Source organism: Dama dama, chromosome 30 (genome assembly GCF_033118175.1).
Source record: "Dama dama isolate Ldn47 chromosome 30, ASM3311817v1, whole genome shotgun sequence".
Taxonomy (NCBI): domain Eukaryota; kingdom Metazoa; phylum Chordata; class Mammalia; order Artiodactyla; family Cervidae; genus Dama; species Dama dama.
The window spans coordinates 88,070,026-88,095,995 of record NC_083710.1 but is presented as its reverse complement, the minus strand read 5'-3'; the positions used below and the strand labels follow the sequence as shown (position 1 = coordinate 88,095,995).

The 25,970-nt window shown below is 58.9% G+C and overlaps 1 protein-coding gene across 7 annotated transcripts; it reads left to right on the top strand.

The window, feature by feature from the left end:
- The first annotated feature begins 5,240 nt into the window (after positions 1-5,240).
- Positions 5,241-25,922, top strand: CARS2 (cysteinyl-tRNA synthetase 2, mitochondrial). Of its 7 annotated transcripts, none has more exons than XM_061133554.1 (16): positions 5,241-5,447; positions 5,807-5,857; positions 9,400-9,517; positions 14,894-14,965; positions 15,061-15,166; positions 17,351-17,387; positions 17,910-18,040; positions 18,349-18,478; positions 18,790-18,923; positions 21,420-21,487; positions 22,064-22,130; positions 22,501-22,639; positions 23,344-23,467; positions 23,821-23,919; positions 24,504-24,710; positions 24,841-25,922. In XM_061133554.1, the coding sequence occupies exons 1-16, from the start codon at positions 5,248-5,250 to the stop codon at positions 25,009-25,011; spliced, it is 1,854 nt and encodes a 617-aa protein (XP_060989537.1). In that variant the 5' UTR covers positions 5,241-5,247; the 3' UTR covers positions 25,012-25,922. The 7 variants fall into 7 exon arrangements, with proteins under 7 accessions (XP_060989537.1, XP_060989539.1, XP_060989538.1 ...); XM_061133556.1 differs by having other exon boundaries at positions 24,836-24,979; XM_061133560.1 differs by having other exon boundaries at positions 5,304-5,421; positions 24,841-25,211.
- The last annotated feature ends 48 nt before the right edge of the window (positions 25,923-25,970 follow it).

The window sequence follows — 25,970 nt, the reverse complement described above, 5'->3', positions numbered from 1 at the left end:
GGCCCCGCGCCGCTACATCGGCGAGCCGCGCCGCCTGGGCCCGGGGACCGGCGCCTGGCGGGCCGGGCCGGTGCTCGGCGGCCTCGGGCGCGGGGCGGGCACAGGCGGGCGTGCGGGCGCGCACCCCGGCGCCGGGGCCGGGGCCGGGGCCGAGCGAGCGCGGGAAGGGGCGCGCGCCGCCCTCCGCGCCGCACTTGTCCAACGTGGAAAACCCAAATACCAGTTTCAAACACTTGGGAAACATTCGGCCCCCCGGCACCGCGCATGCGCCCCGGCGCCACCGCCCCCTCCCCCGGGGGCCCCGCCCCCGCCGCACGCACGCCCCTCGCCAGCCCCGCCGCCCGGGGGTGGGGCTCTGCCTGTCACTCCGGCCCGGGCGGGGGTCTCGCGGGCAGAGGGCGGCGGGCGGGGCGCAAACTTTACTAGGAGTTTCGCACTTGCAGGCAGAGCGGCGCCGGGCGGCACCGCACTCCCACTGTGGGGGGGGGGGGGTGCCGCAGGGCGGCAGACGGCCCCGCCCAAAACGGCCGGAGCCGAGCCCGCAGCAGAAGCCCCGCAGCCAGCCCCATGAACCACCTCCCTCCCGCCGTCAGCCCCTCGCACTCCCCCAACCCGCTCTGCAGCGGGGAAATATATAAGTACGGCTCGGAACAGACTGGCAACCTCGGGAGCCAATCGACTTGCCGCGCTCAGTTGGATGGTCCAATCAGGACGAGAAGGGGGCGGAGTGAGCTCGGGTACCGCCCCCTCCGCCAGGGTCTCACTACTGGAAACCCGCGTCCTCCCGGGGCGGGCGGAGCCCGGTCGGGCGGAAGTGGGCGCGCGTGCGCACTAGGGCGGCCACGGCGGCCGCCGGCCCGCGCGGGAGAGACCTACCATCGGCGGTCGGACCACCACTCCCAGCGGCCCCGGCGGCTCGCGCGCTTGCGCGGTCCTCACCGCCCGCCCTTATTGTGTCGCCGGCTGGAGGCTGGAGCCAAGCGGCTTGGAGACAAAGGGGCTCGAGAGGGGAACCCACGCCGGGTCCCCGGAGAGGCCAGGCGGCCCTTCTTCTCTCTCGTGGCCTGGATGATGCTCTTGAAGTCCGCGCCCCCAGTTCGAAATACCACCCACGGCGGGGCGGGGCCGGCTTCCAGTCAGGGGGCCGGGGTGGGGGGTAGGTTTCTCTCTCAGTCTTGGGCCCTCCCCTCCCCCCACGTCTCTGTCCTTCTGGCGCTAAACTTATGTTGGGTTTTCATCGAGCCCCGTTGCCTAGACGACGAGCCCGCGCGCGGCTGCCCGCCCCTTCCTGTCCAGGCCCCGCCCCGTGGGCGTGACCACGGCGGGGCTTTGTCCGCGAGCCTGGGGCTTGCACCTGAACCGTTGCTGCAGGCAGGCGAGCTCGGCGGAGTCGTCTTCGCCCCGTGCGTCTCCTTTCCTTGGGCGCAGACGTCCTGTCGCCGTCTCTAACCCTGCCGGTAGCTCGGCCCCAGCCTACGGGCGTCCTCTACCAGCTCTGCGCCCCCTCTTCGGCGGGGAACGGGGGTTCGGCCTCCCTCCCTCTCGGGTGCCCCGCTGCCCCGCGCGGTCCCACCCCTCGACCCGGCAGCGAGGCTCTGGTGGAGCCCCGAGTGTCCGCAGAAGCAGCCTTGTGACAGCCGACACCGCTCGGAAATTTTCAGTCCCTCTCTGTAACCAGTAGAATTGCAGCCCAGCCCGGTGTTTTTAAAATGGGCGATTGTCCGCAGCGCGGCTCGCCCTGGCCAGGTGATGGGCTCGTAAACAGCGCAAGACCGTGTTGAGCTGTTTTCGTCTTTCGAAACGAGTTTTCACGTTGGATCGTTGCTGCGCTGACCAACGCAGAATAGTACTTAACACTTTGAAATGAGTTTCCTCTTTACGCTCAGCCCCCTTAACCACCACCACCACCCCCACCCCCGCCACCCCCACCCCCACCCCCGCAATCTGGAGAATGTTTACTTCGAAAATTTGGGGAAACGGTTGTTACTTAGAGATTCACATTTTTCCAGTTTGGGCCCACTTTAAAGCGGACGCTGAGTTATCAAGTTCATTTATGGGCCACTAGCCTGCACAAGACTTTAGTACTACGACGCTATGTGGAAACGAATATATTATGTGGACTAGATAGTGAACGCTGGATAAGAAAAAAGATACAAGTAACTTTAAAGAACATTGGCAAGAAAGAGGTAGGTACTTTTAATCCAGGCATTTATTGCCTTAAACTGAGTAGTGTTCATCTGGATTTAAGGATAAAGGTGAGAAAGAATTTACTCCTTTCAGTAATAAGCTGGACTGTTTTATTTTGGTTTTGTTTTTTAAAAGACGATGTCATCTCAGCGATTCCTCATGTTTTCATGGACTTCACAGACACGTGAGACAAAAAAAAAATTGTTTCGTTCAACAAAAAATATTTAATGAACACCTACCATGTGCTTCCCCCTCTTGTGGCTCAGCTGGTAAAGAATCTGCCTGCAATGGGGGAGACCTGGGTTCGATCCCTGGGTTGGAAAGCTCCCCTGGAGAAGGGAAAGGCTATCCACTCCAGTATTGTGGCCTGGAGAATTCCATGGACTGTATGTATATTCATGGGGTCGTAAAGAGTGGGGCATGACTGAGCGACTTTCACACTTCACCGTGTGCTCGCTGCTGTCCTGTGCACTAGGGAAGCAGGGGTGAATAATGTTTGTAGGTCGTTTAGTTTACCCCTTGGGCTAAAAAAGCCAGAAAATATTTGATTAGTTTTACCAAGTGCTTAAAATGTATGCCAATGACTTCAACATTGAATGGACAAGGTTAGAAGACCAATAGCTAGAGCATAACTGTAATCACCCATTTAAAAATGCCACTAAAGAAAAGAGCTTAATTTTGCGAATACATTGAATTTGGGTAGATTCAGTGATTGTTCTTTGGAGTGTGTTTCAAAAATTGATATTAAATGTTTTTTCTAAGGTTATAGTTCTAGTTTCACTGAAGATGCTCAAACTTATGGAAGAAAAAGAGATGAACTATAATTCTGTTTTGACCTGCTTAAAATATAAATCCTAACACGTTCATCTCAAACTTGAAGTGCCCTAAACAATATGTGCTACCTCATCTACTGTACTTTGGATTTATAGATTTTGCTTTGAAGCAAAATGTAATGCTGAGAACTACAGTTTTTGTTGTTGTCATTAAGGGGCACAAAATGGCATTCATGACATTTTGGAATCATTAATTTTAATATACTTACTTGATCTGACCTAGACTGGGAGGAGTCAAATTAACTGCAATCTCTCTCTCTCTCTCTCTGGGTATGTATGCTACTATATCTTCCTGGTCATTTTAATATTGAACTTGCAAGAGGAATCATGCTTTTAAACATCAGTGAAGAATGTGTCTGTTTTTCACTGTTTGAAGATTCCCAGAAGACTTAAGGTAGCACTGCTGCTGGCCAAGGGCTGAGCACTTTACAGGACCAGTTTTCAGAGGACAGAATATACCTTTGTTAGTTTAAGAAACCATGATTTCCCATGGCCAATTAAACATGCCAGCTGCCAGGTTCACATGCAGGGTTCCATCTTCAGTCTTACTAAATTTGTTTTAAAGACGTCTAGCTTTTTCCTCAAATTCTTCATGTTCTTACAGATTGCAGTCAAGCCTTTTGTTCATCTTCTTAGTTTTCTGGCATATCTAGTATCTGTCAGAGCTTTCTCTATCAGATGTTTTACTGCTCAGATTTCCTCCCACCTGCAACAGGTGGATCTCCACAGAGATTACCCTTTTCTGAATTTGGTGGTGGACACAGTGAAAGAGGTGGCTTAGTGGTCAAGAATCTGCCTGCCAAGCAGGAGACGTGGGTTCAATCCCTGGATTGGGAAGATCCCCTGGAGACGCAAATGGCAAAACACTCCAGTAGTCTTGCCTAGAGAATCCCACGGACAGAGAAGCCTGCTGGGCTACAGTCTGTGGGGTCTCAAAAGAGTTGGACAGGACTGAGCAACTAAACAACAACAGAGTAGAAAATAATTTACAATATGAAGTACTCAAGGAGTACACTGCTATAATCAAAATGGATAACCAACTAGGACCTATTGTATAGCACATGGAATTCTCAGTGTTGTGACAGCCTGGATTGGGGGGGGGGGGGGGGCGGTTGGGAGAGGATGGATACCGGGGCATGTATGGCTGAGTCCCTTCGCTGTTCTCCTCAAACTACCATTACATTGTTAATCGGCTATACCCCTATGCAAAATAAAAAGTTTAAAGTTTGAAAAAAGAAAAAACCCAAAAATAATCAGGGAGAGAAACACACATCTTGTCCTAGAAAGGAGAATTACGAAAGAGCAACAAGGCGAGCGCGCAGGCAGTGGGGAGGGGGTTAATGCGGGGGTAGGGCTCTGAGTGGTGGGGGAGAGGGGCTTGGCTCTGATGGGAGGTCTCCTAATTGTGAATGACAGGCTCTAACACTTCAGCCGTCACGCCTTCAGACACAGTTCCCAAGGAATTGCAGAGCTGGACACCAGAGGTCTTGGGGAAAGTTTAAGTGCTGTTGGAAGGTACTTGTTTGTCTCTACTGGAGCACTTGCCTTGATATAGAACGACCAAAACAAACCCCAAAAAGAACTGAGGAACTTAACGTGCTGTTTTGAGGACTGCAAAAGCAAGGGGGGTTTCTTTCTTTTTTTGAGACGCCGTTTTGGAAGATATCAATAAGGACACGTTTGTCGAGGTAATTTGAAAGTTAACTTCAAGAGAAGCCACCTTTAAACAGTCTCGTTGAAACCGCAATTCAGAACGCTTTTGTTCTCAAGAGACCAGATGACAGAACTTACAACCTTAAAGTGAATCCCAGGCAGTCATCTCATACTACGCGTACTTGATGAATGGGTGGTGTCTTAGCTTTGCTCTTTCATCCGGAGACAGGGTGTGCCGTGTTGGGGTGCAGACGTGCCTCCGGAGCAGGCGCGGAGCCGTCAGCGGCCGCCCGCCCCGGGCACTGGTTCCTGTGGGCCCAGCCCGGGGTTGCACCGGGTCAGCTCAGTCCGGCGCCGCCCGGGACGAGAAGGGCGGAACTCTGCCCGCCGCCCCGGGGCGGGGCCGTCACCAATGCCCGCCGCTCCCCTCCCCCACTCCGAGGCGCGGCCCCGCCCTCCACGCCCCGGCGGCTCGGGACCGCCTCTTCCGGGTAGGCGGGGCCGCGCCGGGCCTTCCGGTGGGCGTGGCCTGGCGCCCCCCTCTCCTGGGGTGGGCGTGGCCGGCGCGCCGGCCATGCTGAGGACGCGCCGGGCCCGCGTGGGCGCTTGGCTGCTCCGGGCCGCTCGGGGCCCGGAGCCGGGCCGCTCGGCTTCGGGGGCGCGCGGGCAGGGCTGGCTGCAGCCCGCGGGATACGACACGGGCGTCAAGGTGTACAACAGCCTCACCCGGAGGAAGGACCCGTTGATTGTGAGCCGCGCGGACGCCGCCTCCTGGTAGCCCGCCGGGACTCGGGGAGCGGGGTGCGGCGGGGCGGGAGGGGCTACACCCAGCCTTTCCGGAGGCGGGTGCCCTGCGTGGGGCGGGGGGGGCTTACGGCCTCAGGCGCAGGCGTTTAAGGAGTGATGAAGTACTCCGGCGGCACCTGGAAAGAGCCTGGGGTAGTCGCAGCGTTTCACCGATTTGCCGCTGAGTTTAGTGATCCGAGGGTCATACAGCCCCGGGTACGCGTCCCCCAAAGCGTTACTTTTCTTTTTTCTACAAAAAGACATGATTATATGCTGATTATGACTGAGAACGTGGCGTCCTTTCTTGCAAGTTTGTTTCACATGGTGGGTCTTACCTCTGTCCCCAGGTATAGCTGTGGACCAACTGTCTACGATCACGCACACCTGGGTCATGCTTGGTGAGTGTCCTGACGCTGAATTTTCACTTTAGGGGACCGTTTATTTTGGAAAGAAAGCCTTTTGCAGGGTTTTTTTTTTCCTATCCCTCAAGTGACAACTTAAGAATCCTCGGTAGTTAGTGTATTCCAGGCATTGTGGGAAGCATACATATTACATCCTCACTTGGTCCCCGTAGCAGTGCTAAGTATTTGGTCGCATTTCAGGTGAGGAGACTCAGGGATGCAGTGAGAGCAGGGGAAAGGACTGTTTTGCAATCTGATGTTTCTTGTTGTGTTCAGTGAGATGAGGCCATTCAGAGGGCCCTTGAGTCAGCTGGTCAAGTGTTTCTGCGTCCTCCCCCCGCCATTTACTTCCCAACTTTGGACAAGTCACTTTATTACTGAGTCCTGGTTTCTTCATCTTTCGGATACAGATAATAATATTCTTCTTTTGAATCTTGACAATTTAATGAAATAAACCCCACAAAGTGCTGCTTAGCCCAGTCCCTGTCGTGGGAAGGCTGGCGAAGGCTCACCTGTTCTCCGGGATAGGTGACTCATGGGAGGGCACACCGTAGGAAGCTTAGCAGGTGCGCTGGAGCCTGAGACATCTGACCTCCACACGCTCTCTAGCTCTCTGTCTTGTAACTCTGTCTCCTAGGTTTGTCCAAATTGCTGCTTTTCCTAATATTTTGTCTGTTCTCTTGTGCATCTCTTAAATTTATCTTTCAGATCTAGATTAAAAGTTACCTTGTATTCAGTATGTATTTTAGAAATTATGCATCACCCAGCAAGATCTGAACTTTTTAGCATGTATTATAACAAAATAAATAGATTAGTAGTCATTTGTTTTCCCTCTTCACTTTGGGCTAACTATTAATTTGTTGTTGCTCAGTCGTGTCCAACTTTTTGTGACCCCATGGACTGCAGCACACCAGACTTCTCTGTCCTTCACCATCTCCCAGAGCTTGCTCAAACTCATGTACAACAAGTTGGTGATGCCATCCACCCATCTCATCCTCTGTCGCCCAGTTCTCCTCCCTGCTCCATTTTTCTCAGCATCAGGGTCTTTTCCAGTGAGTCAGCTCTTTGCATCAGGTGGCCAAAGTACTATTAGTTATAAAAAGCATATTTTGGTCTCTTTTTTGAAGTATTAAATATGTTGGGGAAATACTGGAAACAATAGAGGTTACTGTTTGTCTTACCCTGGAAAAGCTCTCCACAAAGGCAAAAGAGAAAACATTTTTGTTATTGAAGGAGAGTGAAACAAGTATGGGGTGCGCTGGCCCCTGCCGAAAGGATCACAGAAATAGCAGAACTGGCAAGGTTTCGTGTGAGCTGGGTGGGCCCAGCTCTCTGGTTCAGGCAGGTCTACAGCCTGGAGTTGCAGGGGTTAGGCCCCTCCTGTTCTGACCTTCCTGGTAACTTTGTTTGGAAGAGAAGGCTTCTGGGTCCTTGAAACCTTCATGAGTTGTGAGACTGAATAAGGCTTACTTAGCCATTGAAAACATTTAGATACATTTTGAAAGGACGGAGGAAGAAATTTTGAAAGGAAGGGGGAGTGAGGCAGTCTCGCCCTTATTTTTCGCTGAGCGTCGGGCCTTTCAGTTGCAATCTGTGCTTGTCCCTACTGATGCGGAAAAGCGTGCCAACCCGCAGTGTGTGGCCCAGCCGATGCCCCGGGCCCCAGACTGAGAGACAGAGCGTTCCCAACATCCCGGAAGCCTCCTGTCCGACTCCCTGGCCAGGGTGACCGCTCTGGGTGCACCACTCAGGAAGGGTCATCATGCGGGGGTGTCCCTTGTGAGGCAGAAGCCTAAGACGTCGGAAGAGGCTGTGGTCTCAGCGGCTGGGATGGTCAGGCACAGTGTAGCGCTCTTGAGTTCAAAAGCCCGAAGCCCAAGACCGCCTTGTCTGTGGGTCTGTCCCTGCTCACTCTCCTGGTTTCTGCCTCCACGCCTTCCTCCCCACCTGCTTCTGCTTTAAAGAGACAGACGCTTCACTGGACAGCACTCTGTGCCAGGCCCTGTTCTGAATGCCCTGCAAACCGCAGCCAGTGCAGTTCTCACCACGCCAGCTGGTGATGCTGTTACCTCCCAAGTGTCACCGGGGAAGGGTCCCGGGTGGAACGTGCTGAGCCAGGCCGGCTGCAGAGTCCAGGTTCCTGCGTGTGGAGCAGCCTCAGCCTGGTGAGCGAACCTACCCCTGGGCTCCTGAGGTGCCCGCACGGCGGGTGAGGCCAGGGAGCAGCCACCCTCGGGTATTGGGCTCCCCAGCTCCTTCCAGCCGCGCGTGTGATTTTTCTTTCACTCTGTTTTAAGTTCTTGTTAACTTTGTCTCTTAAAATCTCATTTCTTGTAGTGTTTTCCTGACTTGACAATGAGGGGCACTGGGATGATATTTCTTATCAGAATTAGTTGAAATCTCTGCTGCACAGGCACTGAGATAATGTACGGCAACCCTGTGAGAGAGGAGACTCGTGTCCAGCTTGTGGATCAGCATCTGAGGCTTCGAAGGGATGTTTAACCTCTTAGCTCCTTGGGAAGGAGTTTCGGAGATGGCTTGGCCCTAGGATTTGGCGTCAACTGTGTCTGTGGGGGGTGGGTTTGGGGAGTACAAGGGATACAATGAAGAAGAGCTTTGTTTTCAAGGGAAAATGACTTTATGAACCCAAGTTTAGAGAGGCCATGTGTATAACAGAGATGAGCATGAGATTGGCTGACCTGGAGAGTTAAGGTTGCTTTTATGGGGAATCTAGTTTCTTGAGATTTTAAGTAGATCTTGGTTGGAAGGACTGATGTGGAAACTCCAATACTTTGGCCACCTGATGCGAAAAATTGACTCACTGACCCTGATGCTGGGAAAGATTGAAGGCAGGAGGAGAAGGGTCGACAGAGGATGAGATGGTTGGATGGCATCACCGACTTGATGGACATGAATTTGAGTAGGCTTCGGGAGTTGGTGGTGGACAGGGAGGCCTGGCGTGCTGCCGTCCATGGGGTCACAAAGAGTCAGACATGATTGAGCAACTGAACTGAGCTGGATTTTAAACCCTTTCTTTCTCAAGTCTGAGTTTCCCCCATGCAGTCTGCCCGTAAGCTGGAGTTCCCATTTTCCACAACCATGTGCACACTTGCTGGGAGTGACCTTTCCAGTTTTGATGGGATCATCCCTGTCTTCACTTATTATTTGCTTTTGTCTCTGATCATGCTGAAACATTAGTTATCCTAGAACATGAACATGGGCGGTAAAAGCACCCAGCATCTTGACCACCCCCTGACTTTGCATCATGAGTGAATCTTTCTACAGTGGAACAGATGTAAACTCACTCAAACAACAGCTCTAAAGTTAAAAGTGCTCGTGTTGGGTCCTGAAATTGAGGCAGCACCTTAGTTTTATCGTGTGGACCTGAGAGGACTGGTGAAAGGCTTCTCCTTTTCCAGCTGCCCTTGAACGTCCTTGATGACACAGTCATGCGGCCTCACGGTAAAGGTAGCACCCTCTTTTGAAGGTCACAATAGTGACTTTCAGGATTAAAGACGCCGTAATGTTTCTCCTTGCAGCTCCTATGTCAGATTTGATATAATTCGGAGGATCCTCACCAGGGTGTTTGGGTGCAACGTCGTCATGGTGATGGGAATCACGGACGTGGATGATAAGATAATCAGACGTGCCAACGAGGTGAGCGTGGGTCATGCGGTCACGCGGCGCGGCGCTTTGACCGGGGAGTGGGTGACCCCCACCTGACAGTTGTTTGCGCCTCCCGAGACTTTTCATGCCTGCTATCCACACATGACCCCCTGAGGCTGTTCAATGAGGTCTCCTCACATTGGTGAGAGAAATTCGGTCGACTTAGCCTTTATCGAATCCTCTCATCCCGAGGACACCTCCTGGGCTGAATCCAGGCCCTCCCTGCCCCGTCAGCCTGCATGACAAACCTCCCTCCCTGTTACAGGGGGAAGTCAGAGGCCGGCTTGGGAACTTAGTTCCCATAAGGTTTGATTTTCTCACTTGTTATATAAACACGACACTCCTCTTATATCTCATGTGGCATTTAGAGGACTGGGGGGAATTTCTGGTTTAGGGATTAAATAAAGTATTTTGTTACATTTTAATTGTTTTTACTTAAGAATTTTTTATTTCATTTAATTTTTTGGCCGCCCCACAAGGCTTGTGGGATTTTCCGACCAGGGATTGAGCCTGTGCCCTCAGCTGTGAGAGCATGGGATCTTGTCCACTGGTGACCGAGGAATTCCCTGTAGTTATACTTTTAAAAGTTTGCTTTCAAAGGTCACCTCCTCGGTGTTTTATAATTAGCAACCCTATATAACAATTTATATATGACTATATGTAACAGTTGGGGCTTCCCAGATGGCACTAGTGGTAAAGAACTTGCTTGCCAATGCAGGAGACATAAGAGAAGCCAGTTCAATCCCTGGGTTGGGAAGATCCTCTGGAGAAGGGCATGCCTGGAGAATCCCCTGGACAGAGGCACCTGGTGGGCTGCAGTCCATAGGGTTTCAAAGAGTCAGACACGACTGAAGTGACTAGCATGCATGCACATATATAACACTTACCTCTAAAGATATATAAAAATTTGTTAAATGATCTAATTTATAGAAAAGCTTATGCTGAGTACTTTTATGTCCTGTAACTTAAAAAATGTCTGAATGCATATATAGAGTTTTTCTGGAAAACCAATTTATTACATTGTTTTGTAATCTGCTTTTCCCACTTATTGAGTGTTTTTTCCTGTTCTTAAGTACTCTTCAACATTTTAAAAGGCAGGGACGTACCTGAACTTACTGCCCTGATTTTTGGACTCTTGCATTCCTCCCTTGTTCTGTCACTTTCTGTCAGATTTCTTTTCTAGGAAGCCCGTCTCCCTGTTTCCTAGTGACTGCCTTCATGCAGCGTTCGGGGGAGTGTGTCGGGGGTACTTGGCGGTCCCCCTGGTCTCCCGGCGCTGACTCTCTGCGTTGTTCTCTCCGGTCTCCAGATGCCTGACCTGTGCCTCTCTCCCTTTGGGTCCGGTGTCCGCCCTGGCCACCACGTAAGCCCAGCGTGAGGTCAGGTGATGCTGGCGTGGCCGCAGGCGCTGTGAGTGGGAAGCTGAGGGGTCGTGGGAGGTGATGGCGGGAAGCGAGTGGGCTGCCCCGGCTGCCCAGCCCCCGCCACCCGCCCAGGGCCCTGCGCTGTCTCCCTGGGGCCGCCCAGGGCCGTCAGAGCTGAGTTTGTGCTCAGACACTCGCTGGGGCAGAGGCTCTGGGGTCCAGAGGAGCCTTTGAGCAAGTCTGATGCAGGAAGCAGTGGCCTCTCGTCCATGATCAGGACAGGCGGGGTTAGGGGCAGGCCTGTCAGTCCCTCTGGAGGTTCCCGGGGTCCAGGAGGGGCTGAGCAGGACCCCGGGCCCCGATGGGAAGGTCGGCCCCGCGCTGCTGAGCACGACGCGGGCTGGGGCCGGGCCTGGCTGGCCGGGAAGGGCAGGGAGAGGTGGGGGCCCCTGACGCGGCAGGTGGACGAGTGTTGGTGGTGGGGGGTGATGCCCGGCAGAGAGGGCGCCAGGCTGGGTGAGGAGGAGGGCGCCCGGGTCGTCCGCTCGGCGGGACCTGAGGCTGCAGAGGTGTGTCCCCGTGCTGGCTGAGTCGAGGTCACCTGTGAGTCTTCAGATTGGAGGTGGGCTGTCCACCTGTCGTGAGGCTCAGCTGGTGGAGGCCCATGGGGGTGGAAAAAGGTTGGCAGAATTGGTTTAAAAATGTTAAGTGTAGAGAGTGTTTTAATTTGTGACAGCTGAGCGCGTCCATACTTGTTACACAGCAGGATGCTAACCTGGCATCACGTAGTCTATTCTGTTCTAAAGATAGAATCTTAGTTCAGCATGGTAAACCAGGGTCTGAAGCACATAGTTATGATAACACCTATTGGTTTCTCAGTGTCCGACAAAAAGGCTGTTCTTTTTACCAGAGGCAAGGTGTTTTTTGATGATGGCCGTATCCTTCATGCCATCTGCTTCAGTATGTGCTCTTAAAATAGTGTAAATTATATTTCACTTCTCTGAATCACTTTCTTGACTTTAACTTTTGGCACACTTTTATTTGTCAGGAATAAAAGCTGCAGGAGGATTTCTGGGGGAGGAATGAAAAGAAACAAGGTATATTCACAGGGTTACATTTTCTGTTGAGAAAAATGATGCTAAATGTCTCAGTGATTGAAGCAGAGTTAGTGTCTGTGCCTCGGAACCCTGGCCTGCATGCCGCTCTTTCCGAGAGGAAGGTTGGACACGCGTCCAAGGTCCCCTGCCTGCCTGGGGTGGCGCTCAGCCCAGGCATCTGTTGTTCTTCAGTCGCTCAGTCGTGTCTGACTCTTTGAGACCCCATGGACTGCAGGGCACCAGGCTTCCCTGTCCTTCGCTGTCTCCCGGAGCTTGCTCAAACCCGTGTCCACTGAGTCGGTGATGCCATCCAACCGTCTCATCCTCTGTCGTCCCCTTCCCCACGCCTTCAGTCTTTCCCAGCATCAGGGACTTTTCCAATGAGTCAGCTCTTCGCATCAGGTGGCCATAGTGTTGGACCTTCAGCATCAGTCCTTCAGGGAGTATTCAGGGTGGATTTCCCTTAGGAGGGACTGGTTGGCTCTCCTCACAGTCCGAGGGCCTCCCGAGAGCCCCTGCCCCCGGGCGGGTCTGGAGTCGCAGGCCCGGCCGTGCTGTGTCAGCAGTGCGTCCTGCAGGCGGTGCTGTGAAGAGAGCAGGGTGAGCCCCTCTCGGGGGGACAGCTTGGGGGTCTGACTCCCTGTCCCCAGCGCCAGCTGGTGTCCTCTTCTGGCCCACTGTCACCTGTGACCGTCCCCAGGGTCCCAGCGAGGGGCGGGAGGAGCCACGTGTGAGCACAGGGCCCTGAGGCGCATGTGAAGGACCCCACGTGTCTGTCACCAGAGCCGGACTGCCAGCGTCTGGGGCTCCCAGGGGCGAGCAGAGCAAGTCGGTAAGAGGAGAGGCCGGAGGAGGAGGCGCCCCGCCGAGCGCCAGCAGTTACGGGGCTGCAGGATTGTTTGTTTTTCTTTACTGTTTCCCCTTTTGCACGGCCCTGTAGATGCAGGACCGCCCCAGGGGGGAGCTGTGTGCGTGCACAAAGGGTCCAGCCTGACAGGCCCTCCACACCTGTGCTCCCTGTGGCGAGGCTGACCGCCCCCCAAGCCCCCTCTGCGCCCCTCAAGCCCCCTCTGCACCCCCCGCTGCCCCCGCCTGCTTTCTGTGTCTGCAGACCTTGGAGATTAAACACCAGTTCACAGTTACACAAGAAACAGGCAGTGGAACACGCCAGAATGTCCAGAGACAGACACAGTAAATTATGGAAATTTGTTTTTGGTAGATGGCATTTCACATCAACAGGGAACAGAGGAACTGCTCAGTAAGAAGTCGACAATTGGGTGACCATCTGGGGGAAAAAATAAACCAAAGTCGGATATATGGCTCACAGCCAGATTTGAAGCTGATCAGAGATTTCACAGAAAGACGTGGAAGCACGGGTTACTAGAGTAAACCTCGGGGCACTTTTTTATAGCCTCCTGTTCAGAAGGCTTTGCTAAGTTTGTTTTCAAACCCAGAAAAGGTTGACAAATGTAAAAGATTGCTAAATATGAAAGTGAAATTTTTTGCGTGCCATAAAATAACCGTAAAGTTGAAAGACGTCTGGAAACAGTTGAGATTCATATGGAGGATAAAAGGTTTATTTCTGTTCTTTGAAAATACTTCCTACGTGTCAATAAGACAAGACTTTAAGGACCTCGGAGAAGGCAATGGCACCCCACTCCAGTACTCTTGCCTGGAAAATCCCATGGAGGAGCCTGCTGGGCTGCAGTCCATGGGGTCGCTAAGAGTCGGACGTGACTGAGCGACTTCACTTAAGGACCTCCAGCTTGGTAGAGCCATGGTTAACTTCAGACGGTTTAATGCAGATGGTCCCTAAACACTGGAGATGTTCACGCTCCCTCAGGACAGGAGAGACTCAGGTTAGAGATGCAGTGAGAGGCGCCATTTACATTCAGCACCTTCACGACCGTGGTCTAGCTGGTCCTCAGCAGCGCCTGAGCGAAGTGCTCAGTTTCACGCTCCTCTGGAGGCGCTGGCAGCGGCCACCAAGGGTGTGCACGCATGTCCTCGAGCAGGGCGTCACACGTGGTCTGCCCCGTGTGTGCGTGAGCGCCCCCGTGTGTCACACGTGGGTCTGTGGCTCAGGGCAGTGCCCCCGTGTGTGCGCATGCATGAGTGTGTACTCGAGTGCATCACGGCTCGGCGCACTGCGTGCCCGGGGCCTGCACACCATGTGCCTTCAGCCGAGGACGCCAGGTGCACCGCAGAAGGTGTTTGCTTTCCGGGGGGGCGGGGCGGGGCGGGGCAGGGCAGGGCACACTTCCCTCCCGCCCCCAGGAGAGAATTACTGCTCAGAAAATGAAAACCAGGCAAACTCATCAGGCCATCTGCTGCTCTTTGGGTCCAGAATCGTGTACCGTTGGAAACTTCCGAAGCAGCACAGTGATGCTGGGTTTTTGGGTCTGTGGTTTGCTTGGCCTTTGCCCCTGACAGATGCTGGCTGACTGCTTCGGGGCCCGCTCCGCTACCAGGGGCCGCTCGGGAGGAGCCAGCGGGCCTGGAGACCCCACCTGGTATCTTCCTCCCGGAGTGTTACCATGTACACCGGACCCCAGGGCCTAGTGGGGATTTGGTGGGACTGTCTCCATGTTGCAAAGAGAGCTAAGAGACGTGTGTTGTCTTGCCCACGACCGCCATGAAGAAGACATTGTGTTCACCAGCCTCAGCTCTTCAGTAAACATCCCCAGACCACAGTATCCAGGACGATTGTCATTTTCGGGGGTTTTGTTTTGAGTTAATGGAGATCATGGCATCGTTTATTCTGTTTTCAGTCTAAGCAGAGAGCAGGCCCATGGCCCTTGTGAGTGGGGCTGCGCGAAGGCCATGCTGCGGGCCCATGGGGGCGGCCGTCCTGCGTGGCTGCATCCTGACCCCTGCAGACGGAGCCTCGCCTCATCCTCTTGCAGATGAGCGTGTCGCCCGCATCCCTGGCCCGTCTTTACGAAGAAGACTTCAAACAGGACATGGCGGCCCTGAAGGTAGGTGGCCGGCGAGAGGCCCGAGTGATGGAGCTGGTTTGGGGGCCTCCGTCCACGAGGGGCCGGGGAGACCTCGGGTCTGCGCCCTCCCGCAGGTTCTCCCGCCCACCGCCTACCTGCGGGTGACTGAGCATGTGCCTCAGATCATCGCCTTCATCGAGAGGATCATCGCTAACGGGCATGCTTACTGCACAGCGAACGGTGAGCCCCCGTCCTCCAGGCTGTGGCCCCCGAGGAGGGCGGTGCAGACAGGAAGGTGAGCCCCCGTCCTCCAGGCCGTGGCCCCCGAGGAGGGCGGTGCAGACAGGAAGGTGAGCCCCCGTCCTCCAGGCCGTGGCCCCCGAGGAGGGCGGTGCAGACAGGAAGGTGAGCCCCCGTCCTCCAGGCCGCGGCCCCCGAGGAGGGCGGTGCAGACAGGAAGGTGAGCCCCCAAGGAGGGCGGTGCAGACAGGAAGGTGGGCCCCCGTCCTCCAGGCCGCGGCCCCCGAGGAGGGCGGTGCAGACAGGAAGGTGGGCCCCCGTCCTCCAGGCCGCGGCCCCCGAGGAGGGCGGTGCAGACAGGAAGGTGGGCCCCCGTCCTCCAGGCCGCGGCCCCCGAGGAGGGCGGTGCAGACAGGAAGGTGGGCCCCCGTCCTCCAGGCCGCGGCCCCCGAGGAGGGCGGTGCAGACAGGAAGGTGAGCCCCCAAGGAGGGCGGTGCAGACAGGAAGGTGGGCCCCCGTCCTCCAGGCCGCGGCCCCCGAGGAGGGCGGTGCAGACAGGAAGGTGAGCCCCCAAGGAGGGCGGTGCAGACAGGAAGGTGGGCCCCCGTCCTCCAGGCCGCGGCCCCCGAGGAGGGCGGTGCAGACAGGAAGGTGAGCCCCCGTCCTCCAGGCCGCGGCCCCCGAGGAGGGCGGTGCAGACAGGAAGGTGAGCCCCCGTCCTCCAGGCCGCGGCCCCCGAGGAGGGCGGTGCAGACAGGAAGGTGAGCCCCCGTCCTCCAGGCCGCGGCCCCCGAGGAGGGCGGTGCAGACAGGAAGGTGGGCCCCCGTCCTCCAGGCCGTGGCCCCCGAGGAGGGCGGTGCAGACAGGAAGGTGGGCCCCCGTCCTGCAGGCCGCGGCCCCCGAGAAGGGTGGTGCAGACAGGAAGGTGGGCCCCCGTCCTCCAGGCCGTGGCCCCCGAGGAGGGTGGTGCAGACAGGAAGGTGAGCCCCCATCCTCCAGGCCGTGGCCCCCGAGGAGGGCGGTGCAGACAGGAAGGTGGGCCCCCGTCCTCCAGGCCGCGGCCCCCGAGGAGGGCGGTGCAGACAGGAAGGTGAGCCCCCAAGGAGGGCGGTGCAGACAGGAAGGTGGGCCCCCGTCCTCCAGGCCGTGGCCCCCGAGGAGGGCGTGCAGACAGGAAGGTGGGCCCCCGTCCTGCAGGCCGCGGCCCCCGAGAAGGGCGGTGCAGACAGGAAGGTGGGCCCCCGTCCTGCAGGCCGCGGCCCCCGAGAAGGGCGGTGCAGACAGGAAGGTGGGCCCCCGTCCTCCAGGCCGCGGCCCCCGAGGAGGGCGGTGCAGACAGGAAGGTGGGCCCCCGTCCTCCAGGCCGCGGCCCCCGAGGAGGGCGGTGCAGACAGGAAGGTGGGCCCCCGTCCTCCAGGCCGCGGCCCCCGAGGAGGGCGGTGCAGACAGGAAGGTGAGCCCCCGTCCTCCAGGCCGCGGCCCCCGAGGAGGGTGGTGCAGACAGGAAGGTGAGCCCCTGTCCTCCAGGCCAAGAAGGGTGCAGATGAGGGTTGGATCGGGTTGGAGCTAGGAAGGTTCGGGTGAGAAGTTGCGGGTTTGTCCAGGTGATAAGTCTCAGACGACAGCGGCCCTGTGCTGACCGCGGTGTGCGCCGGCCATCCAGGAGTGCAGTCCAATGGCCATGGCTGCAGCCCTCCTGAACACGGATCCTTCCCTGCCGCCGCCCCGTGGGTTGGAGGGGCAGGGGCCGCCCTGGCTCCGCAGGGCCCCGAGAGCGCACGTGCAGCTCCGGGAAGGCGCCCCACGGGGATGCGTGTGTGAGGAGCTGCCTGCCGTCTGAGTGGCAGGGTGCTCTTGGGGTGCGTGGACTAGGAAGCGTTGTCTCAGTTGATGGGTGTGTAACACGGGGGCCAGAGCTGAATGCGGGCCACCAGTGAACCCAGCGACCTTCCATCTGTGTTTCCACCTCCACCGCTGGACGGCCGTGGCACGGGCAAACGCGTGCCTCCCGGGTACAGGGTCGTAGTACAGTGTCGTCCGGCACCGTTTAGACATGCAGGGAGGGGCGGCTGGGGCCGGAGGCCGCGTGCTTTGTTTAAGCTCTAACACCACGAGCTGTGACGTGCACGTACGCGGTGCTGACGGCTGAGAAGTGGGCTTCACCGTTCCCTTCACGAAACAGGCAACGTGTACTTCGACCTGCAGTCGCGAGGCGACAGGTACGGCAAACTGGTCGGCGTGGCGCCCGGGCTGGAGGGAGAGCCAGGTGGGTCCCCCCGCCTCCTGTGGGGCGTCTGGCGAGGGGGGTGGGGGTGAGGACGCCTGCTCTTCAGACACGGTCACACTGCCAGACGTCAGTCATGGCTGAGGTTTAAATTTAGGGGTTTTGGAACAGAGAGTACTCACGTGGAGGTCTCGTTCCTCCCGTCAGCTCCACGCACGCGCTCGGCTGTGTGTCCCGTCTTCATGCTCTTATCCATCCTGCCGCTCTCACGTTAACCCCCCGAGGTGTTCTATCCTGCGCCAACGCCCGCGTGAGCTTCCCTCTGTGGCAGGTTCCCGTGTGTTTGAGTCTGCTCCTATACCCTCTTCTGTTCCAGTGTTCCTTAGGTCAGATCGTTTTTACGGGGAAGAATACTAAGTATATAGAACTATATTAAAGACACTTTGAAAGGATACTATGTACGAGAACTAAACGCAAGTGAACAGAAACCCCAGATAGAGCACGTGTGTGTTTTTAGGTGTAACCCCCCTGCCCTGCGGCCGCGTCCTGTCAGTCCCGTCTCTAGCTGTGTGTGGCCTCCTGAGCGGTCCTTGTCATCTCTGCTCCAGGCGCTCCTTCTGCTGGTCCCTGACCGTCCGCACTTGCGAGGCATGGCCCGGCCTTAGGGAAGCGGGGAGGGAACATCCAGTACCCATGCCAGCATCAGCAACACCTTTTTGAAAAAAATAAGACTTTAAAAAAAAAAATTTCATTGGCCGGGGGCCCGCGTGCTTCTGGTGTGCTCTGGTCAGGGGGTCGGGGCTGCGGCCTGCACGGGGAAAGGGAAAGACTCGCAGGAGAGACGTGCGGCTGCTTCTCCGAGCAGCGGGCTCTGGGGCGTGCGTCCCGCCTGTTCCGTGGCCGCTGGGGTGTTGGTTCTGGGTTCCCTCCGCTGACGGACCACTTGTCGTTGGCAGTGGACTCTGACAAGCGGCACGCCAGCGACTTCGCGCTGTGGAAGGCGGCGAAGCCCCAGGAGCCGTTCTGGGGCTCCCCGTGGGGCGACGGGCGGCCTGGCTGGCACATCGAGTGCTCCACCATCGCCAGGTAAGCCTCGGCTGTGCTGACCCGTGCGCTGGGTGGTGCCCGGCTCACTCAGCGGATCGTGCAGATGCTTTGTCGTTTTTAAAACCACATCCTGAATGCAGAGCAAAGAAAGTGAAGTCTCAAGCTGTGAACTAGGGGTTTTTATGATGTGAAAACAGAATTTCAGTTTCTGTCTGTGTCAGCCGAGTTATCACGCACTTAGAGCTGGGCTCCGTCAGTGTGTGCAGAGGGCTGGCAGGCGTGACCGCAGGAGGGCGTGGAGACCGTGTGGCTGGACCCGGTTAACCCCCTGCCCTGCCCGTGCCTTGCAGTCTGGTGTTCGGAAGTCGGCTGGACATCCACTCCGGCGGCGTGGACCTGGCGTTCCCGCACCACGAGAACGAGATCGCCCAGTGTGAGGCCTTCCACCAGTGCCCGCAGTGGGGGAACTACTTCCTGCATTCCGGTGAGTGACGGCTCCCGTCAGCCCGCCCCACTTCTGTCCGTCAGCTCTGCGAGAGAGCTCCCCTGGGTGCACCTGCGTCAGCCAGGCAGCCCAGTCCGTCCTAAGGGAAACAGCCCTGAACACTCCCGGGAAGGACTGATGCTGAAGCTCCAGTACTTGGGCCACATGATGCAAAGAGCCGACTCACTAGAAAAGACCCTGATGCTGGGAAAGACTGAAGGTGGGGGAAGGGGACGACAGAGGATGAGATGGCTGGATGGCATCACCGACTCGATGGACATGAGTTTGGGTGAACTCCGGGAGTTGGTGATGGACAGGGAGGCCTGGTGTGCTGTGGCTCATGGGGTCGCAAAGAGTCGGACACGACTGAGCGACTGAAGAGATTAGCTCGTAGGACGAGAGACAGCCGTCCCTTCAGTTGTCTCTGACTTGCGGTCAGCTGGATGTGAACTTCCTTGGATTGGAATGCCGAGTATGCCATTTGGAGCTGAAGTGTGAACTGACGAGAATTTGGAAAACAAGCTTTCCGTGAAGCTGTGACGAGGGGTCTCAGACAGCCTGCCGCCGTAGTGATCGTGACTGCGCCGCCCCTGAGCTGTGACAGCATCTCCACGAGTGTCTGTCAGCCTCTGAGAGCACCGCTGTCCGTCTCACAATTCAAGCACCTCGTGATTAACACCAGCTGTCCCTCAGAGGCGCACCCCAAGCTGTGGAACAGCGGCGTCCCGGGCCAGGCGGCTCTGGAGCCCCCGTGAAGCACGGGGCGTTAACGTGTCCACGTTCTGACGGAGGTCGCGGGGCCACCAAGCGCTGGTGTCACCGCCGCCCTGGGACGGGCCTGGCGCTGTCCAAGGGCAGGGAATGGAGGGCTTTGGTGCGGGTCAGGTCGGGAGACGCAGGCCCCGTCTCTGTGAGCCCCTGGGTGGGGGGAACCGGGTTTTCCCAGCGAGCAGCTCGGCTTCAGCACATGCGGAAGCTGCTTCCAGTCCGTGGCGGGGTTCCCATGGTGACCGGGGGTGCAGTCACTACCGCATCTCCTTCACCCCAAGTTCACATCCCCCCGCCCTGCTCCGGAGACGCCCCAGCGTCTGCCCCGCCTGGACCCCCTCACTGTCCTCGTGACCCCAGCCTCCGTGCTGCCCCGAGGTTGGCTGAGCAACGAGCCGGGCTGCTGTCCCTGGTGCCGGAGCTGGGGTCTGGCGTCCACTTCCTGTGCCGCTCGGAGCTCGACAGTGGCCGGAATCACTCCCTCCTGCCGGCCCAGCGCCTGACGGGCCGTTCCTCCGGGGCAGCTCATGTGGGGAGGAGTCACAGGGCTGGTGATGCAGGCTCCCGTCCCTAGGCCGGGGTTGGGTGACCCCGTGTTAACCGCAGGTGTTGCTCGTGATGATGCGGGACCTGCCTCGTGGGTCTGGGCGCAGACAGCACCGTCTGCAGTACCAGCGCTCACAGAGGTCCGTGTGCACACACATGTCCCACTGTTAAGATGTGGGCAGGCTCGCTCTGTGTTCTGCTAAGAAGCAGTCTATTAGCACGTTGGATCCTTCTTTGTCCCCCTTCTGCCCTGTCCTGGAGGAAGAGTGGTGTGTCCTGACACCTGGAGAAGCGATCTGTTTTCCTGGGCGTCGCGGGTGGTGCAGTGCTAAGGAACATGCCTGCCAACGCAGGAGACGTGAGAGACGGGGCTCGATCCCTGGGCCGGTTAGATCCCGTGGAGCAGGGCATGGCAGCCCACTCCAGGATTCTTCCTGGAGGATCCCAGGGACAGAGGAGCCGGTAGGCTACGCTCCTTGTGGTCGCAGAGAGGCGGACACGACTGAGCGGCTTCGCACACACAGGGAGGTGGAAGTGGAATTCAGCAGTCGGATGAGTTTCATTCTCCAGACGTCGTCGGTTTTGTAAAACTTCCGTTGCACTTGGTGTAAGCGGCATGCTACTGGGTTTACACATTCAGGGTTACGTGTTTTTCTGGAAGCCGCACTGTAAGGAGTTCTCAGGAAAGTTGGCCTTGGGCACCCTGAGTGAAGTCATGTCAGGAAAGGTGGACGAACCTTCTGCTGGGAAAGCAGTTTCCTGGGAAGTGAGCCTGGTGCCCAGGCGGTCCTGGAGGAGGTCCTGGCTCGGATGGAGGCATCCTGAGGGGTTCGGGTTCCCCGTCTTTCACACACACAGGACGGTGTGTGTGTGAGACGGTGCCAGGGCGGGGACACGTCGGTGAAACAGCTGCCACGGGAAAGCACTCAGGGCTGCCCAGGCTCGCGCTCTGTGGGAGCAGAGGGCGTCCCCCCCAGAGGCTGAGGCGTGGGAGGGGAGGGCGGTCCTCGCATTGTGATGCCTGGCCAGTGGCCGTGGCCCCTTCCTGGGCAGCGGGTTGGGGGGTCCTATGTCGGCGCTGATGAGGGGCAGTGAGCGGGGTGGGGTCCTCGGAGGCTGGGCTCCGGGAAGGGCTCCTCCTTCGCACCTGGTGAGGACCGAGCGACTACGCTCTCGTTTCAGGGCACCTGCACGTGAAGGGCGGAGGAGAGAAGATGTCCAAGTCGCTGAAGAACTACATCACCATTAAGGTAGCGTGCCTCTCAGGCCTCCGCGTTCCTGACGCGTCGTGGAGGCTGCCCTGAGCAGGAGGCCCCAGCCCGGGTCCCCGGGTCTCTTCCCCTTCCTGACGCGGTCACTATAGTTACTGCTGTACTCAGGGCCCGGGACTGCATTAATTCATGTGCAGACTGCAGTGTCCCCTGGGTGGGCCTCTAGTTGGCTGGTTTGGGGGGCCAATAGGACCAGGAAAGACCCCTTTTCCACAAGGAGCGTCAGGAGGCGGACATGGACACTGAGATAACCGGGTCAGACGGGTCTTCACATTGATACCGGGGGTGGCCTGGGGAGGCCTGGGGACCGTTCCCAGGGCTCAGTGTTTCTGAGTAGAGTGCAGTCTGCAGGATTCAGACAGGCGCTGACCACACTGAAATACGGGCAGCCACGCCTGCCCTCCCGGGGGTGAGCTAGGCCACACAGGCCCTCGGGCCAGATGAGCAGGCACAGCACGGGGCAGGTGCGGCCACGGGTGGGTGGGGGAAGGCGGTGCAGAGAAACATCCGTCCATCCGGGAGGTCAGTGGCTGGTCTCACCCGTGTGGCCCCCAGGACTTCCTCCGCTCCGCCTCTCCCGACGTCTTCCGGCTCTTCTGCCTGCGGAGCAGCTACAGGTCAGGTGAGCCGGCCGTGTTGCCTGAGTCCCTGAGTTCCTGGGGACCCTGAGACCCGGGGAGACGGCCCCTGCTGGCGTGCTGCCCTCGCCCTGAGGCTGGGAAGCCTGAGGACAGACGGCCGGGAAGTAGCTCCAGTGCTCGGCCGGCAGCCACGGGTCTGCACTCAGGCCTGAGCCCCCCCGCCTCGCGTGGCCTGGGGGTCTTCTCGCGGCCCCTGCCGCGTCCTGAGCCGGGCAGAGCTGAGCGGGCCCAGGGTCTGACCAGCAGCCTCAGCAGGGCCGCCCCCAGCCGACCCCCGGTGTTTAGGGTCAGAGGGGGCGGCCCCTTGCAGCCCCGCGGGCGAGGCTGGACCTATGATCCCCTCCCCCGCAGCCGTCGACTACAGCGAGGGTGCCCTGCTCGAGGCCAGGCGCCTGCTGCGGGCTGCGGCCGCCTTCGCGGAGGACGCGCGGGCCTATGTGAGGGGGCAGCTGGCCGGCGGCTCCGTCCAGGAGGACGTGTTGTGGGAGAGGTGGGTGCACAGCAGGGCCCCGCTGAGTGAGCACGTGGGGGCGGGTGGGGAGCGGGCCGGCCTCGGCAAAGGACTCGAGGAGGGGGTTGCGGCTGACGTCAGGGACAGTGTGAAGTTGGGGAGATGATGAGGGCGAGAGAGGAGGGGGCCCTCGGGCCACCAGAGGCTGATGCCTCTGGGTCTGGGGGCTTGGCGTCGCCCCCCCGGGGACCGTGGAGAGTGGCGAGCCGGGACTTCTCCGGGGCTGGGCAGGAAGGACGTCGGGAGGAGATGGGGAGCGGTCTGCTGGCCCCCGTGGCGGAGTGCAGCACAGAGCCAAGCGCCGGGCCCGCGAGGTCGGGAGCCATCGGCCACGGGCCACCCAGGCGAGGGTGTGGGTGGGCGGGCAGCGGCTGCCTGCTCACAGGCAAGCCGGAAGTCCGTGTGTCCGTCCGCGGAGGCCCGGCTTCGCTGGGGAACACAGCTCCAGGTGCAGGAGCACGCAGAGCGGAGGTCTGTCTCCCTGTCAGGGTCGCTTGGGGGGTCTGCCAGGCCTGCCCTGTGCCAGGGAAGCGAAGGGTCTGGGGTGACGGACGGCAGGAAGGAGGCAGCGCCCTGAGGGGCCGGTGACGGCCGGGATGTGTGAGCGAGGGGCCCGCAGGAGTCCTGACAGTGCGGGGAGGGGGCGGTGGGGCAGACGACAGCCCCGCGCTCTCCTCCCCCAGGCTGGGCCGCACCAAGGGGGCCGTGCAGGCGGCCTTGGCGGACGACTTCGACACGGTGCGGGCGGTGGACGCCGTCATGGACCTCGTCCACCACGGGAACAAGCAGCTGAAGGCGGCCGCCGAGGTAACTCCCAGGACGCGCTCCCCACGAGCAGCCACCTCCCGAGGGGCTCACAGGGGGCCTGTGTGGACAGGAGCCCGGGACCTGCCGTTGCCTCGTGGGGTCTGAATGGGTCACAGCGATGTGAGCTGGGGGAGGAGATCGCGGTGGGACCCGAACTAGCCCCCGGCCCACATGCCCCGGGCCAGGCTCCGCGCAAAGGCTCGTGACCCTGTGACACCCGGGGGGCCACCGGCCCGCACAGGCGCCCGGAGCACATGCCCAGCCTCCCTGGCGGCTGCGTCCCGCGCCCGCCCGGGCTGACTTGCGGGGGCTGCGCTTTGGCCTCTGAGCGCCCTCCCCGGTGGCTGTCACAGGAGCCCCGCGGTCCCCGGAGCCCCGCCGTGCTGGGAGCCATCGTGGCCTCCGTGGAGCAGTTCTTTGAGACGGTGGGCATTTCTCTGGCCGAGCGACAGGTATGCTTTCCTTCTCTTTTCAATCCTCAGTTTCGGGACTTCACCTATGTGCCAGCATGTAACAGATGCTTTCTCCCTTCATAAATGCTGATTTTAATGCATAATTATAAGGCCAAACTTCTTACATGTTTAAGACGTATCATGGTCCTTGAAAGGCGCATGCGCACAGTGAGAGCTGGCACGCGCCAGCTGCAATGATGAGGTTCTGAGCAGACCAGCGGCCGCGGCGTGCTACGGGCCCCTTTCCTGTAGGGACCCCCCGGTGGATACAGCAGCTGCAGGGAGCACTGCCGGCCCCGCCCATCAGGGTCCCCGGGATGGCAGAGGCCCAGCCCCGGCCTCTGGTCCCCCCATCTGAGCCTTCCTGGGCCTTCGCGTCGTGACACCTTGACGCTGGCACCTCCCAGAGCCCACCCTGCGGCGGAGATCGGGGCAGGGCCTGGACGCCGGCACCTCCGGATGGGGCACGGGGGAAGAAGATGCGCCCCAGCCCCTTGGATGCCAGTTTATACCCGCTCACGCCTGCGCACCCGGCTCACACCCCCGCACACACCACTCGTCCCGCTCACCCCCGCATTCCTCAGGGTGTCCCAGGGGCGGGCAGCCCGGCCGCCCTGCACAGTCTGGTGGAGGAGCTGGTCCGCTTCCGGCTGAAGGTCCGACAGTTCGCTCTGGCCTCCGGGGAGGCCCCTGGGGAGGCGCGGCGGCAGCGGCTCCTGGAGCGGCGGCCCCTGCTGGAGGCGTGCGACGAGCTGCGCAGGGACCTGGCGGTCCACGGCATTAGCATCAAGGTGAGCGCTCCGCGGGGCCGGGGCTCAGCTGGTGTCTCCCGGGAGCACACCCGCCCCTGGATAGGGCCTGCGCCTGAGCCCCGACACCTGCCCGTCCACCCACCTGGGGCCGCCTGCCTCCTTAGGACAGGAGCGGCTCGTCCACGTGGGAGCTGCTGGGTCCGAGGACAGAAGACCCCACACCCAGGAGCTGAGGACGGGGGAAGCGAGGCTGTGGTCTCCTGCCAGGGCTCTGTACCCTTTAAGTCACAGTAAAGCTTCATGTGAAAGTTGCTGTTGTGGCTGTTTTCCCTTAAAATAAACCAAGCCCACGGCACCCTTGGTGTGAGTAGGTGTTGAGAAGGGTTTCCTTTCAGCACGGATGGCACAGGACGGAAGCCCCACACGGGCTCCTGGGAGACAACCGGGGGGGGGGGCAGGATCCCTGCCCCAGGTCACCTGGACCCTGCCTGACAGGCAGAGTAGGTCTGGGCCTGTGGGTTTCCATCTGCTGTGTCTGGTAACAAAGTAACACGTTTCCCAGAGAAAACTGCAGCCGAGGAAACCCCAGCAGGCTGCCAGCTCCGATGCACCACGCTCCCTCAACGCTGGGTTCTTGGGGTACCAGTGTGAGCAGATGCCCCAGGGCAGGGCTGCGTGAGGGTGTCTGGGTGGCGCGGTGGGAGCCGGCAGGGTGAGCAGGGACCGAGCTAGCTGGCGGCCTCGCCCCGTCTCCCTGCTCTCGCAGGCGGGGAGCCCCAGCTGAGCAGGGCACCGGCAGGAAACAGAGGGGACTGCCTGCCGCTCCAGCTCTCAGCCAGGCCCCTGGGCCATCCAGAACCGGTCCACGGCTCCGCCCCGGGCAGCAGGACAGCCTGGCAGTCACGTTAACTTCACCGACCTTGCTGCCCCAACAGGCAGGGGCCCTCGTTCTACAGGAGGGACCCTGAGGAGCAGTGAAAACCCCCTTGAAGGCAGGTGGCCGGCCCCTGATGGAGACAGGTGCTCAGTCCTGGGGGTGGCGGGGATTGGCTGATGGCCGCCTGCTCTCCTGGGGGGGTGTGTCCTGCCTGGAGCTGGTGAACACCCGGGGCTGCAGAGGAGCCAGGAGCATCGCCCAGCTGCTCCGTCAAGCAGAGGGACTCAAGAGACGCCGTGGTTCCTGTGACTGCTGCCTTATGTCTTCCACGGAGAGAAGCTGCTGTATTCCAGGCTGATCACTTCACTTTAGCAGGGTGACAGGCACTCGTGAACTGTACCGTCAGCTGGTTGGGCGTCTGT

Excerpts from the sequence above, each read along its gene's own strand:
- CARS2 (XM_061133554.1), top strand. The coding sequence starts at position 5,248 with ATGCTGAGGACGCGCCGGGCCCGCGTGGGCGCTTGGCTGCTCCGGGCC. Across the intron at positions 15,167-17,350 it reads TGCTTACTGCACAGCGAACG|GCAACGTGTACTTCGACCTG; the intron begins GTGAGCCCCCGT and ends TTCACGAAACAG. Across the intron at positions 18,479-18,789 it reads GAGTGCTCCACCATCGCCAG|TCTGGTGTTCGGAAGTCGGC; the intron begins GTAAGCCTCGGC and ends CGTGCCTTGCAG.